Source organism: Micromys minutus (assembly GCF_963924665.1).
Source record: "Micromys minutus genome assembly, chromosome: 1".
In the NCBI taxonomy this organism is placed as follows: Eukaryota; Metazoa; Chordata; class Mammalia; order Rodentia; family Muridae; genus Micromys; species Micromys minutus.
In genome coordinates this window covers 22,450,420-22,466,371 of record NC_137969.1, presented here as the reverse complement: position 1 = coordinate 22,466,371, position 15,952 = coordinate 22,450,420, and the positions used below count along the sequence as shown (strand labels likewise).

Here is a 15,952-nt window from a genome sequence, read left to right as displayed (position 1 = left end):
AAACAATTACGTATTCCCCACCCAACTACTGTCAAGGTATTTTAAAAGCAAGCAAAAGCTAAATACTGAAAATCTGTCTTTCCTTCTAACAACTGTTGCTGATACATGCTCAATGAAAGCAAAGCTCATGGGCTCTGCAGAGCATAGCAGTTCTCAGTGGGAGGGGTCAAACACAGCTCTCTAACCAGATTTAAGATGACCCATCAAGTATAGAAATGTAATTTCTATTATGTAATAGTCTATTCCAGAATAGTCAGAGCAAACTCAAAAGTGGATGTGTGCACCAAGACAGGCTTAACCCTTCAGCAGCATTTGTCCAAAAAAGTGTGCCAGCCACAAACCTGCCCTCTAAATGGATTATGAAAGATGTGTCTATTTGGAAAAATAAGAACTAAGCAAGAAAGGCCTCAGATCCCACTGAAAACCTGTGGAGAGCATTACATCCTTTCAACGGAAAAATGGTAGAATTTCAGGGCCTCCCACCTTCCCCTGGTCCAGCCACAGAGCTCAGGTAAGGACAGGACAGGGCTCTCACCCTTCCTATGGTATCTCTAAGGATTAAGCAACTCCCTTTCTTCTACTGCATCAAGGGTCTAGGGTGTGGCCCTAAGCCATGAAAACTAGAAGAAAATCAAATTTCAAAGACCAAGTTTCACTCATTTGCCCTTTGAAGAAAGGACATCCCAGTCTCTGGTGGCCTCTATCAAATGCCGCTGGCCGTGACTCATCCACTCTTCCTGGTCTTCATAGAGCCGGCCACAGAACCAACACTTAAAGACACACTGGGCGGGGTCATCCGGCAATGAGCCCACCACTTGGTAGTTGTTTTTATGAACCTTCTTCAGTTTCATTTTCAACATCATCTGCCTCTTCATGTGGTTAGCTTCTGCTACGTTCTGGTAGGTCAGCCGCATATGGTACCGCCGGACACCCAGCTGACACCTAGTCCTCTCAGACAGGACAACCTTGAGGACATTGCCTTTGTATTTGTTGATTACCTTCATCACATTGGTCACTTCGGGGGAGTCGACGTCAGGATGGTTTAACACGATGACAGGCTGGTTCCGACGGGGACATTTAATCAACTGATCTGGCTTGGCAGCTATGAGTCGCAGCTGCCTTGCCACCTGGAAAAAGGAAGGATCTTTGAAATATCGGCTGGGATTGGCCTGCATCTTGTTTTTCTTCTTGGCTGAGCCCACTTGCCTGGTTTTATTCTTGCTTACAGTTAGGTTTCTGGAAACTGGCCTCCCTTGCCTGCTGGAGTCACTGCTTCCCAGTGCCGTGCTGTACACAGGGACCATTTTCTTAGGCGTGGCACTGCAGATAGGGTCCTCTTTTCTGGATTTGGGCCGAAGAGATGTCTCCAGACTTGGGGACAAGTCTGCTGGTCCACTTCTACATATCAGAGGCTGGGAGCCTGGGCCTGTCTGCTTCATAGGACAGAATGGAAGCGTTCCCGATAACTGGGCTTCACTGCAGGGTATGCTGACGGGGGTGTCACAGGTGGCCTCTATGATGTGAGTGTCTTCCGAAGAGTTAAGGACCCTCAACACAGCCCCCTTGGGGATTAGCACTGGAGTAGCAACAGGAGTCTTTCTGGTCAGTCTGCTTTCCATTTTCCCGTCATTAGCACTGACAAACTGGGGACAGATTTGCTGTGGAGCAAGCTGTTCGCTACCAGTAACACTGTCCTGGTTCAGAGGTGCTTGGAGAGGACCCACAGAAGGGCCAGGGGTAGGGCCAGGACTAGGGCCAGGGCCAGTAAGGGACACACCCATTTCTTGAATAGTCTTGGGAGTTGCTTTTGAAGTCAGCTTGGGCGCCTGCCCTATGGGACGTCGCTGAGCACCAGCGGCAGACAAAGAGGAAGGCTTGCCGCATGATTCAATTAACTGCGCTATCTTTCTGCGCAGCAGCTCAATGGATTTTATTTTGGTTGTTGAACTATTCCATTTAATGCCCTCTGGCACATTTTCAGATCCAGAGCTCAGCGAGAATACTGACGAGATCACTGGGCCTTCTAACGTGTTACCTGTTGTTTCAGCAGTCTTGGGCTGCACAGGCTTATCCCCAGGCTGCTGCGACCACTGTTTACCCTCCTCAGTGATGTTTATGTGTAGATACTCCCTTTTCTGTGCAGACGAAACCTGGCCTGTATTTCCCACTGCTTTGCTTTCCATCTGTTTGTCTTCCAGCTTCCTGTCGGAAGAAACCACTGTTTCGGGACGACTAATCCTATTTCTGGCTTCTAAGTCATTGTCACCTATAGGCAGTAAGCTCTTCTCTCCAGAGAAGGAGACCTTAGAAGACAAGGAGGCAAGCGGAAGTAGCTGCTGGGACTCACCGCGGGAGCCTCTTCTGTCTTCAGCAAAAGCAACAGCTGCTTTACTCAACAAACGGCTCACTGTGGTTCCAGGACCATAGGAAGCACTACTTTGTACAGAGGCTGGAGAATGACTTTTTACAGCAACAGAAGGAAGGGCTCTAGGTGGACAGAGACTGTGAGATTTCTGTAAATCTTTCATCATCTCAGAACCGAGGAAAGATTCAGGATGACCTTGCACGCCATTACTGGGCATGAAAAAATTGCAAGACTTCACCCACTTCACATTTTTAAGCTGTTTCTGAACCAGAGTGTGCAGGCGCTCAAGGCCCACAAACTCCGCAGCAGCATTTCCGTCCATGGCTAGTGACCTGGGTGCTTCTGTAGACAGCACTTTCTTCTGTCCCCCTGAGTCTTTCTCGATGGTCACACACTCAGAAGCGCCTCCATCTCCTCTGCTTGTTTCCAGGCGGGTGTTTTCCTCCAGCGGGAACAGTTTCAGTACAAGCTGCTGTGTGCCGTTGACCACCTTCACATCCATCAGCTGGGCTAGACAGTTGGTGGGGACCACCAGCTCTGAGGGCGCCATAACGGTCAGCGGCATACCCGGCTGCACAGGGTCCTTGGAGGGCGAAAGCACCTCCACCTCAACATTCTTATTCCCCAGGAGGCTCACCTCCCTTGGCTCAGACAGGGTCCCTCTGTTGGGAATACACACTACATCTTTTTGGTATTTCTTTAGCTCGGGTAGTAACATGGGTGTCTTGTCTTTGTTGGCGTGGAGAGAGAACCGAGAGAGCTGGTCTGACAGCTTGTTCTGGAAGGCAGCCCTGGGACTCGGGGCCTTTGAGAGCTCCACGCTCTGCCTTGAAACGGTCCTCTTGGGCTCCAGCTTGGCGACGGTTTTGAACGGCCGTTTGGCACCAGCCCGCTCGTGGACCCTCCTCCTGTGCTTGACAATGTAGTCATTTCGAATGGCACCGTAGTCGCAGTACTCACACCGGTAGGGGAAGATGCCCGTGTGCTTCACCAGGTGCCGCTGAAACTCCCCTTTCGTGTAGGAGATGTAGCTGCAGTGAGAGCAGATGAACTTGATCTCCTCGTGCTGCAGCGTGTGCTTTCGGTACTGCAGCGGGTCCTTGGTAGAGAACCGGCATTTATCACAGTAGTATTTGCCCGGCTTGAAGTTCCTGACCTTAAATTTATTCACAGGGCTCGAGATGGCTTCCGGGTCATTCCCGACGACGTGAGCGGCCCCCGTGTTCTTGTTCACAAAATGCAGCTGGGAAGGCACTGCTCGGAGGCTGCACTTAAAGCAGACATAAGTGTCTTGGCTCTGCCCAGGGCCCTTCCTCAAGTCTTGGGTGGGGATCTTGTGGACACTTTTGCACTGTACACAAGTAGTAATGGTCATTGTGGCAGCCTCTGCCTCTGAACCTTGATACAACAGGGTTTGTGCTTCCTGTCTCTCTGGCCGAGTTGCTCTATTAGGTTGTTTGGGGGACATGGTCAAGGAACTGGGTCCTCCATTCACTTGTGTGGTATACAGTTGCTCTCCAATATCCTTCATCTCCCTTATCTGCATATGCACATAGCAAACTGGAATTCAGAGAGAGGCCATTCAACGACCCTCTGCAGGCATCCTTTCACACCGAGAGGCTGGTGGAGGAGACTGGTGAAGCGGCAGGCACTTCTTGGTGAATAAGTAATAACCAATCACATTTGGTGTCCTTTCACAGGAATATGTGAGCCACGATAGGACTGCTTTCACTTCTGTTTCCAGGCAACACTACAGGAAAAAAAAAAAACCCATAAGGCATGATCAGTACAGAGAGGCTCAAGGGTTAGCTAAACTACCTCCACTTGCACTGGGTCGGGATGGCTCGGTGGACACACAATCTCCACAGATTCTAAACTACTTTGCTGTAGCAGCAATACAAACACAACCATGCTGGCGAACCTAAACTAAAAACATTCTCTGGCTCAGGTGCTTAGAAATCTCCTCTCTAGACCAACCATGAGCCTGAGCTACCTGGAGGAAGGATGTTACCAGTAGCTCAAGATCACTGCTGACAAGGGAATGCTTTGTCTAATAGATGTGAGTACACTCGAGCAACTTCATAGGTAGCTTCATATAAGCCTTGTAAAACATCATAAGGACACGCCAACTGTTTTCATGTGAGAGTTACCCAGTGGTGGAGCAGGGCTTACGGCTGGCTGTTCTCATGTGCACCTGCATTATGCCAACCCTCACTCACGCACCCACGCTCCTTCACAAGTGAGGCTGACACTATTGGCTCAAACATAGTGATCTCTTTATCATCTTCAGGGGCCTCCACCAAGTGCTAGGTGCTCTGTCTGTGGGCTGGAGGACAGTGATCGAGAGATGGCTCAGTGGGTACACACACTTGGTACCCACACTGTCAGCCTGGTGGGAGAGAACCTAATTCCTGAAGGTTGTTCCTTGGCCGCTGCAGATGTTCTGTGGCACGGATATACATACAGTGATTTTAAAGCTTAAAAATGGGCAAATCGCTGTCTTCCTCTTATGAAGCCCACATTTGGGAGAGTGGCTCATTTGTTTAGTTGTTAAATGGCAGTTAAAAAAAAAAAATTTAAAAACCCCAAACCAAAACTGGTAAAGAAAGATCAAAAAGATAAAGAGAATAGGAAGGGCTCCTGTAAGGAGATTGTGGGGGCTGGGTGAAGGGAGGACAGCCAGTGTGGCAGCCAGGGACTGAGTTCTATGGTCAGTATCAAGAAGAAAGAAATAGGCCGTATCAAGCAGAGAGAAGGCAAGATCTGTAGTGGGCCTGGAGCACTTGGAGGGAGAATCAGTTGAGGTGGGGGCTATAGGGTGGTCAGAATGGGACACAGGACAATGGTTCCTCCTGCATATGTGACAGCTGAGAGAGAGACTGGACCAATGGGATGATGTGCCCTGATTTGTATCCCAACAGCAGCATCCAGCTGATCTAGGAAGACTGGAGTGTGCATTGGTAGGCTCTGATGCCTTAAATTAGAACAGGGGAAGGAAACACGAATCTTCTAGAACAAGCAGGCTCTTCCAGTCTCATGCACATGCTACACAGGGGTTGAGAGTATATAATGTAGAGACACTTTTCTCAGACGATATGAACTAGGAGTCCAACAGCACGTCTTGCTTAGTCTACTGGAAGCTGGTCTTTCTTCATCTTAGCAGGAAAGAGAGGGAGAACTGGCAGCTCCTTCTGGCACAGGATGGCCAAGTCGAGAGCCACACAAAGCCAGTCTGGAAGGTCAGCTCAGGGCAGGCACAGGCCTCCCTGCTGCACATTCAGATGTGGTATAAAACCCTTGAAAGGCAGCTTTGAAAAGCACTGGAGACCCTACATTTAAGGACAAGCTGTGACTTCACTTGCATTTTTCTCTTTCCTGTCCAGCTCTAGAGAATGACGGTTACTTTCACCCAAAGCAACTACCAGCATGTAGCCAAGCCCTGGCACCAGATGCAGCATCAAGGAGACAAAGGCCTGGGGGTGGGGGTGGGGCAAGTGCTGTCTGACCCCTCCAAGTTCAAGCATACCTGTATGCCAGAGGACCATGACTTGTACAGGACACACGAATGCTCCTAACTGGCAGCAGAGACCAGCCTTTCAGGGACATCAGTAGGGGAAGCAGACATACTGCGTACTTCCTAGATCTCTAAACTGGCGCACATGAAAGGAGACCGGGTGACCCCTCGAGGTCTTGCAACACACAAAGTGACCTCAAGCAGTGACCTATGTGCATGGGTTTGCTCAGGTATAGGACAAAAGCCTGGGTTAGGTTTTTAAGCCTGAGGCTGCTGGTCTCTGAAATCAGACTTTACAATTTAAGAACACAAATCTTCCACATGCTCTACCCAGCAATTTCATGCAGGTGCCATTCAGTGCAAGTAGGGCTCGGATGACCACAGGGCCATAGAATGCAGAGGCTGAAGTCAGAACATAGAGCTCACATCAGTGGTCCTGAAGCCTTGGAGGAGCCTAAGAGCCATGCAAACACAGACATTCCAGGGCAGAGGGGGCTGTTAACACAGCATTAGCAAAGGTCCCAGGTAACCCTGACAAAAGCCTGCTGGGAGTTGAAATTGCTAGCTTCAGACACAGTGGCTACTCTAACGTCCCCCTCCCCCATCCTTTCCTCTTCAGGCAGTTTTGTTTTTGTTGTCAACACCCTCCTTCCACTGTCTTGCAGGTAAACAAAGGACTCAGTCTTGCCGGGCCCAGCTAATAGCCTGTCACCAGGCAGTTCTTAGTTCTGTCCCAAAGACCCGCACCCCGATCACTATGTCATCTCCCAGCCTCATGATCTTGTAACCTGGGTAGCAGTGGTGCTGATGCTGCACTAATTTAAGCATCTGCCCCGAAGTTTGCTTATTGACGGTTTTAATGCAGCACCTCCTTACTAGAAGTAGTTACCAGAGAACCCCACCCGCAAAGCTCCCTTCAGGCTTTCACATCTTCACAGTCTCGAAGACTCAGGAAGGAAAACACCTTTACCATGTTCTTGCCGGGTCCCTTCGCATCTTGGAGGCTCTCGATCCTTCTAAATGTTTAAAATAGATTTAGCCAGCAGGGTCATGACCATCAGTAAGAAGCAGAGAGCATTCTGAAGCAGTGTTTCTGGAAAATCAGGGCCAGCTCTGAGTGGCAGAGGAACAATAAGGTCCTGTGATACCACCATCTCTGCAAAACCATCTAAGCAGTTACATATGCTTCTTAACGTCCAAGGGGGTTACAACCCACCCGAAACCTGAGACTATCCTAAGTGAAATACAAGTTCAACACACTCGCCTATAGCACAGCACAACACAGCACAGCCTGTTTTCCAACTAAGAATGTTTACGTTAGCTAGCACACAGCTAGACAGTTTACATAAAGTAACTAAGCCATTTCATTCTTCAATACAGTCCACCGTGCAGTATTGATGGCTTATACTTGTGACAACATGGCTGACCACAAGTATGATTCCTGCTGAATGCACCCTGAATGTACACCGTCATGAAGTCAGTGTCCTGCAAAAGGGGGGGGGGGGCACAATTGTAAGTTGGAGAGAACTTGTATTAGAGATTAAGAATCTTTAGGAACAGGTGTGAGTGTGAGATTTGAGACGGATCGGCACTTATCCTTGCAGAGAGAAGCCAGACATCTAGGCTGTGAACCATTTCCATGTCTTCTACATTCCTGGGCCATCCTCAGTACTATACCGCCGCTTCCCCTCTCATGGCGGAAAAGAAGCCGGGTGGTTTCTTTAAAGTTCTAGCTGCCGTTTGCATCCTGCGTGGTTAGGCGCAGGGCAGCACACAGCTCCAGTGTACTAACTCCAAGGAAGAGGTAAGAAGTTAACAGCCTGGGAGATGGGGAGTGGGTGACATGAAATGAGGACACTTCTCAGGTACAGAGAACATCATCTGGGGAGAACATCATCCCTCGCACACAAGTCCTTCGGTTGGTTCACACACACAGCTGCCTGCACAGCTGACTCCTTTTGGCAAGTTACTGTCAAATGAACTGAGGGCCAAGGATGATGTAAGACGCTGCCCACAGAAGCCTGTGCATGAATGCACTTAACGCCAAAGGCACCCAATATATCAATGGCGGAGTTCACTGACCTCCAAAGTCACAGCTTCTAGGGCAGGACGCCATGTTTTTCTTTCGGATAACTCAGAAGGGCTCTGTATTGGTAACTTAATGGCCCGGAAGGAGATCCATTTAACAGTGCCTGTTTTCCATAATCAATGACTCAGCAGCATACAAAGAGCTTTTTAACAGCATAATTATCTATAGCAAAAGCCAAGGACAACTGTCGTGCATGGCCACATAGGAGTGAATTCTGCGTGCCACACACTCCCTCTCAGCACTGAGGTAGGGGTGGGTGTAAGGTTTTTTCGTTTGTTTTGTCTGTGTTTTTAATTTTTCACTTTTGAGCTCACTCGTATTTCTTACATACTTATTGCGGGAACACAAGGGGAAAAATTTAACTTGAAGATCCAGTTCACTGATGCTGAAAGCTAGTCAAAGACACGAAAGTTTGTATGCATTATTTCGAAGGAAGCATATGGCTTCCTAATGCTTATAAGTGTTCAACAGGTCAGGAAGAGCCAAGCGTGTAAGACCAGCCCACATTACCATTCTAGAAACAATGCAGGATCTTAAATGGAAGTGCCAACAGTTGCTGGTGTGTGACCTGAGGCACACTGCTTGCTCCCTGGCCTACAGCACAGGGTTGTCGGAAAGGGTAACTAACCACCAAAATGCCAGCCAAATGTATCGGGAAAGGAGTTGGTTCACCAGGTCTCACTAGATGTTACTTTACAATTTTAATGAAGAAAATGCCAAGCCTAGGTTCCTTAGCTGCCTGGTTATGGCTCTTTCTAGAACATAGCTGACTCTCCCTTTACCTTTAAACAGTCTGTTTGGTTGTATAGTCAAGACTGATCCAGGTAGAAAGTAGTCAAGTTCAGAGAAACAGGGAAGTAGTCACCTTGGGAGAAAAGACACTCAACCAGGCTACCTTCCCCCACCCTCTTTTATGGAAGCAACAAGCCTGTAGCCCATGTCCCCTCTACATGTCAACGAGGAAAGACCATGGCTGGACACCCACAGCTGAACATGACAGATGACTGGCTCTATCTTTTTTGACTGGGAAGCAAAATCAAACAGCATTTTGTAGGCATTCTGGTCTATGACTCCTCCCTTTGCCGTGACTCTGCCTACATCCATTACACGGGGACAGGGATTTTGCTTCTGAACCCAAGAACAAAGGAATCTGCTGGAAGCTTAACTCTTCAGCCCTTATTGGGGGCTTTGAGTTGGCAAGTGATTTCCCTCTTTTCACTGCCAGGCAAGGGACAGTGTGCCACTGGTAAGCTGTGTCTAAGCATCCCTTCTGTTTCTGACTTACCTCGCCCATCCCTCTCAGTGAACCCTTTGAGTGCTATTTGAGCCTATCATGGCTAGTGGCCTGTAGCTCTAAGACCGGACAGGGAAGATGCCAGCATCACACTTACAAACAGCATTTCATCTTCCCGACCTTTAAGCAAATAAACCAACCACAAGGGCCAGTGCTTCGGTGACTACAAATCAGAAGTGAGCAGATGACGGGAAAGCAGGCCTGACAGGCCGTGTCAGCCACTTGGTGGACACTTCATGCCAAACCACCCTGCACTCACGAATGCAGAAGGTTTTTCACCTCGATGACAAGAAGCATGTCCAAATGCCACTGACAACAGACACCACCCCCACGGTCTCATGGTCTTCTGAAAGTGGGCGTATTGAGGGAACAAGCAATAGAACAGAGGCTGTGACAATCTGACTGCTCTCTCGGGGACTGCAATTTAAGGGTGTGGAGGTCAAAGGGCAGGTAGGCCTTTGGCTTCCTAGCTATCTAGCTGTGAGATTTTAGACATTTAACCTAACTCAGCCTGAGTTTCTGCAGTAGTAAATACAGATAATTTACCACGTGGCTGAGGTGAGGATGTTTGGGGAAAAAAAAATCGAAATGCAAGTAGCTAGTAACAGGAAATGCCAACATTTGTGAGACTTCTTTAAGTGTAAAGGGTCCAGTAAAGCTCTGCTGAGAAGCATACACTGTAAAAGCGAGCAAAGGAGGCGGCTGAAAGGACCACACACAGAGGACTTGCTCAGAGGCAGGAGCTCTCTCCCAGGATTGACAGGGAGAGCGGCTCTGCAGAAACATCAGTGAACTCCACACCAGAAAACAAAGGAAGGGGTTTATTTTAAAGGCCGCTTCTCCCAACAGGTTATGAGAAAAGAAAGAATAAGACTTGGTCTGGATCCTTCAAGTTCAAAGCTTGTAATTTAAGTGTGAAAAGAATGATCATTAGTGAGCAAATATGCTTATTAACATTAGACAGGATACATGAGTGTATGTATATGTGCACACACACACACACACACACAAACACAACCAAGGGGTACTACAAGCAGTAGGTATAAATTTCAGATTTGAAACCTTCAAAGGGCTTCAAGGTCTCTAAAGATATTTAGAACACATTTTTGCATTTCCCTCATTCCTTTTTTGGCCTCAACCCCGCCCCCCGCCGCCCCCAATTTTTAGAATAGATAGTTTAATAAAAGAGGAGAAATCTTTCCTTCCACAGGGGGTGGGGAGAGGAGAATCATTGGCCTTGACTGTATTAAGAAAAATATGGTCTGGATAAAGCCCACCATGTTTAAAGGCAGTTACTTAGGGGCTTTGAAACTGCTCCTGCCTGGGTCCCATTTCTCACAGCCTGGGGTTTAACTGAGGTGGCGGCAGGGCAGAATCCATACACAAGTCTACAAGGCTTCAAAAATGATTTTCGTATGTGACTCGGGCTGGGAACCACCCGAATTACAGGCTCAGGAAAGTGCGGGGATGGGCAAGAAAAGCCGTCACCCTGTAGACTTCACAGTGGAGGTGGGGGGTGGGCCACACGGCCTTAGGAGTGACGAGGTGCCTAGCAAGTCAGCAGCACTACCTTGGCAAAACCAAGGTCTTAGAGAGGGGTAGAGCTCAGCAATCCGAATGTCCCTGCTCTCCTGCCACAGTGTCTGGGTGTGGCTAAGCACAAAGAACACTGATGTGAACTGTAGTTCACATCTGTATGAGCTGCTGTCCCTAAGGAGTCTGAGCTGAGCCAGAAGTAAATGGGCAAATTCAGTATAGATTCTGTTATCAGGAAGCTGGCCAGGCGCTCTCAATGGCTGGCCAATTGCTGACACTACGGCATCTTGGGTCATGAAAGGTTCCAGGCTAACATGGTCCTAGACACGCCAGACTCGCTTTGAAACAAAACTTTGATTACCTGCTTCTTTTAGGATGAAGGGCCTGGAGACGGTAATGTAGGGCTTTTTTAGGTCACGCCAAGATGGAAAGTGGTGGCTGGTAGTGTTGAGTTAAAACTTGCGTCTTGTGAGCAGAGGTCACAGCCAGGCTTCCCGGCCTCTTGGGTACTGCTCTTCCAGGCTCAGAAGTCAAGAGTGTGTCGTGGCAGGTCTCTGTGGCTCTTCCTTTTCTTCCAGGCCTTCTTAGCCACAGAGGACCACAAGTCTCGGGACTCTAGGCCGTGGGGTGGACATCTATGCTCAGAAGCCAGGGCTGAGCCAACGGGTCTGCAACAGAGTCAGACACTTGGGGGTAAGTCCGGGGTCTGCAAAATTGGTTCTTTGGATGGTAGAAAAGGCCAAACAAATCAACCTTCAAAACTGCTTCTCAGTGGCAGCCAGTCTAGGCTTAAAAAGGAAGTGCTCCTAGGAACCTCCATGAAATGGATGGCTCCCTTGTTGAAGTGGGGCACATGACGGATTCAGAATCCTTCCCAGGTTACCCTGTGCCTCCCGTTCCCACCCATAAAGGGACAGTCTGGACTGGTCTCCAGCCACTTTTCTGCAGGCGGCCGGGTTTGCAAGGGAGCAAGAACACTCAGAGTGGAAATCAGAGGCAGTTTAGGAACGATTGAGGCTGGGAAAAAATCCTCACTGGAAAGGACCCCACTTACCACAGTACCAGACTTGGCTATGAAAGGTCTGCCATTGCACAGGCTCAGGGGATACGGGGGTGGGCGAAGAAAATGGCAGCCTTCACGGTGACAATTATTAACCTGCTCTTTGTTCTGCCTCTTGCACAAACACTGCCCCAGACCTCTTACTTAAGGGCAGACAGACAAGAAAGAACATATAGCTTTCTTTAAGTGGGCTTCATATTAATGAGTGACATCTGAGAGGAAGCCAGTATAGAGGACAAAGCTCTCCTTTACTCCAATAGCTTAACAGGGCCGGATACATCAAATACCAGTCAGGGCTAACCTCACAGAGCCAAGATAAAAACATACTTTAAATAAATGCATGCCTTCGATAAAAATACTGTCTGCCATTTAAAAAGCTGAATATGGCACTTCGAGCATATAAATATTTCTGGGCTTCCAAAATCCTTGGCAAGGGCATGCTCTTATGTTTCGTCCTGGACTAGGCTTAACTTTGTATGTGTGACTTAGAGGGGCTGAGACACCTTCCCAAGCTGGCTGGCTGCTGTCTGTAGCCAAGTGTTGCAAACTACTGGTGCTCAGGGAATTTTCTTCGAAGGTGATTTCAACTCTAAACTTAAGGTGTAATGTTGTAAGACATCAAACACAACATTGAGTTTGGGTTGGTAGGCTATTTCCCCAACAGGACAACGTGCTTGATGGTTCACTTAAAAAGATAAATATTGTTGGTATCATATTTTTAATAGCTGGAGTAATTTAAAGGGGTAGGTCAAATAAATACCCAACAAACGTAAGGTGAGTTTGATATTTCCAGTCTTTTTTGGCTTTCCCTTTTTGAGTCATAAACTTTGCATTGGTTCTTTCTCCTCTTCTGCACCCTTTCCCTAGCCTTAATCTGCACCCAATCCCTCCACTCCAGGCAACAAGATCTGCGACGATGAAAGGCTGCTATGGAGCTGTCCCGCAAAAGGTGACATCAAGACCCATCCCACCCAGAATCAGGTCTTCGGTGGACAGGCCCACCCCGACACCCGCTCCAAAGACAATGCCAGCGTGGTCCTCAAGTTTATTGTTGGCGCGCTCGCAGGGATGCACGCTCTCCCGGGCGAGGCCAGGGCGCCTTCTGGCGCTGAGCGAGGTGCAAGTGTAAGAGGCGCACCGTCGCGTCCCCACAGGGCCGGCCGGTCACAGATGGGGTGTCTTCCAAACGCTGAAAGCCAGAGCCGCGTCAAGCCGGTCTCGGAGGCCGAGAGGCTTTAAAAATGGCCTCCTGACGACACTTCCTGCTCGGGGCCGAGGCATCATTTAAAAAGCCGGCTCAACCGCCCGGCGCGACGAGTCGCGGGGCTGAGCCGGCGCTGCACAAAGGCCGCAGGGTGGGCCGTGGGTCTCCGACCCGATCCGCCTGGCCCGGAGGCGCGCACGCGGAACCGTGGAGCCACACCCGGCCGCGCCCGCCCAGGTCCCTACCGCCCCGCACCGCCACTCACCCGGACGCCGCGGCACCGCACGGTCCCAGATCCCAGCGGACGGACAGGCAGCTAGACCGCCGGCTACCGCCCGCAGACCGCCGCCGCCGCGCCCGCTGTAGGTCCCTACCCGGGGGGGCGGAGTCGGGCCGGCGGCGCGCCTGCGCAATGCGGCGCGCCTGCAGCGGAGAGGCGGGAGCCTGAGGTTGCCCCTTCACTGCCCCTGGGCTGTGGGCTCTGAGCACGGGGCGATCGCACTCACTGGGTACAGTGTTTGCATCGCTCTGTCCTGCACTCTCTGCAGCTTTCCTCTGCAGAGAACTGAGCGCGCTTCTCTCTGGGTTCAACGGAATATCCATGGCCCTCCTTGGGTTCTGCTGAGGGTGGATTTGGTGCTTGCCCTCAGGGCGCTTGAAGTTCTGCAGCCAAGTAAGTGAAGCGACAACAAAAGGGGCTCAAGTCTTCAGCCAATCACAGTTTCTTGGGGCGCCCTAGTGAAGGAGATGGGCCTACAGCCCTAAGTTTGGATACAGCTAGCTGCTGGGCCTTCATTTCTAAAGCTAAGGAAGATCATATTTGAAGCCTAAGGCCTCATCTTGTGCACGTTGGGGCAGTCAGCAGGGAAAGGATTGATGGAGAGACAGTCAGATGCCATGAGAGCTCATTTAGTGTGGGGGTTTGAGTCTACCTCCTACATTTCAATAACATCTGCAGGTAAATGGCCCCCTTTCACATTAGGTCCATGCCTACAGTCTACTGGATAAAAGACAGCCCTAAAATAGTACCACTCGGAGGGAAGAAGGGAATCATAGGGCCAGTGACTTTGATGCTGCTTTTCACACAAATAAAACTGCCCCCCAGCAAGGACAGATGGTGGCATGGATCAGCAGATTTTTTCATGGACAACAGGCAGAAGTTTCCTTCAAGGCTCTGCAAAGAAAAGAAGCCAAGACTTGGATTCCAGTTCCTTCCTCTGGGTGGCAGAGATCAGTTCCTAGATATCAGTTGTATTCTGGGAGGAGATAGATGGTCGGCTTTGGCAAAAACCCAACCTGGATGAATGGAGTTTGGGAAGAACAGGTAGTCAATGCCAGATGCTGGGCAAGCCCCCAGGCCCGGAAAGAGCAGGTACTGGACAGAAAAGTCTGGAGAGAGTCTTTGCCTCGCTCTGTGAGACAGTGCCTTTGACCATACCCTGGTAATCAATGGATCTACCTGCTCCTGTTTTCTCTTTCTCCTGCTAAGTAAACCAAAGGACTCACAGGAAACAAAACCAATAGATTCAAAGTTCAGTGTCTCCCTCAAGAATAGGCTAATAATAGGTAGAACAATGGGACTATGTCCTGGTCATGCCTGGGAACCCCTAGTGGCACAAAGAACCCACCCAGGAAAGTCAGGTTATGCACTGGAGAACCAGAAGTCTCAGAGCTAGAGAGGTTTTAGCTCAAAGCGTTTATGTCTCCTTTTCATCCCCACCCATAGAAAACATCACAGTCACAGAGAATTGGTAGAAGGTTGCTTTTGGATTGACTGGAAGCTTCTATGGAGATAGAGTTACTCTAGACCTGCTCCCTAGCCTACCGGAACCCTGGTTTCTCAGGCAAAATTCAGTCAATACTAGGACTTCCCCCTTAGGCGGCAGCTGTCTTGTGTTCAACAAGATAGCCCAGACCAGCTGTTCTCAACCTGTGGGTAATGACCCCTTTTGGGGGGTCCCATATTAGATATGTACATCATGATTCATAACAGAAGTAGCAGACTTAGCAGGCATGGCGTAGTAATAAAGTAATTTTACGGTTGGGAGTCTCCACAACACGAGGAAGCGTATTAAAGGGTCACAGCATTTAGGAAGGCCGAGAAGCACTGCTCTAGACTGTCACAGTACCTGGCTGTTGAGAAAAGACTAATAACTCACAGTTCTCAGAATCCCCAGTGTGGTGAGGTAAAGTGGTTGGCAGAGAAGAAAGAAGGGGTGTTTACATCCTGGGACAGGGACAGGCAGAGATCGAGACTGGGGTTCATGAAGCCACAAAGGTTGAAGTGTTGCTCCTCTGGGGCCTTTTGATGGGGAGCAGGAAAGAGTTAATCAGAAATTCCAATGCTGCCATCCACAGCCTCTTCCCCATCTCTCTAGAGTTTGTTGCCCAAGACCTTTTTTGTTCAAGATGTCTTCGGATGTGGACTGAATTATGCTCTACAGAAAGATGCTGAAGCCCTCTGTCATGGTTCCTGTGAATGTGGCCTTACTGGGAAATGGTCTTTATGCATGAAACCACATCAAAATGAGGTCATTAGGGTGGGCCTTTGACCAATATGGCAAGTATCCTTGGAAGAAGAGGACAAAAGGAATGAGATGCCGGGAGAGGTCTGTGTATCGGTATACAGAAGACAGCATTGAAAACAGGCAGAGATGGGTTATATAGTCCATCAAACCAGCAGTGGTGATCAGAAGCTGCAAAGGCCAGAGAGGGTCCACTTCTCTTAAAGTTTTGGAGGGAACATGGCTCTGCTGATACCTTGACCCCATCAGACTTGTTTTGCTTGAGACAAGGTCTCTATGTAGCCCTAGCTAGCCTGGAATTCAAGGTATAGACCAGGCTGTCCTCCGACTCAGAGGACTCCTATGCGCCTCTGCCTCTCAAGTGC

General features: G+C 49.3%; 1 protein-coding gene across 1 annotated transcript; it reads right to left on the bottom strand.

Moving 5' to 3' along the window:
- Window positions 1-494: 494 nt before the first annotated feature.
- Window positions 495-11,297, bottom strand: ZNF518B (zinc finger protein 518B). Its single transcript, XM_080941379.1, has 2 exons — window positions 11,160-11,297; window positions 495-4,115 (listed from the first exon to the last, which is right to left on the bottom strand). Exon 2 carries the CDS (start codon window positions 3,909-3,911, stop codon window positions 657-659), a length of 3,255 nt encoding a protein of 1,084 aa, XP_080797505.1. The 5' UTR covers window positions 3,912-4,115; window positions 11,160-11,297; the 3' UTR covers window positions 495-656.
- Window positions 11,298-15,952: the final 4,655 nt, after the last annotated feature.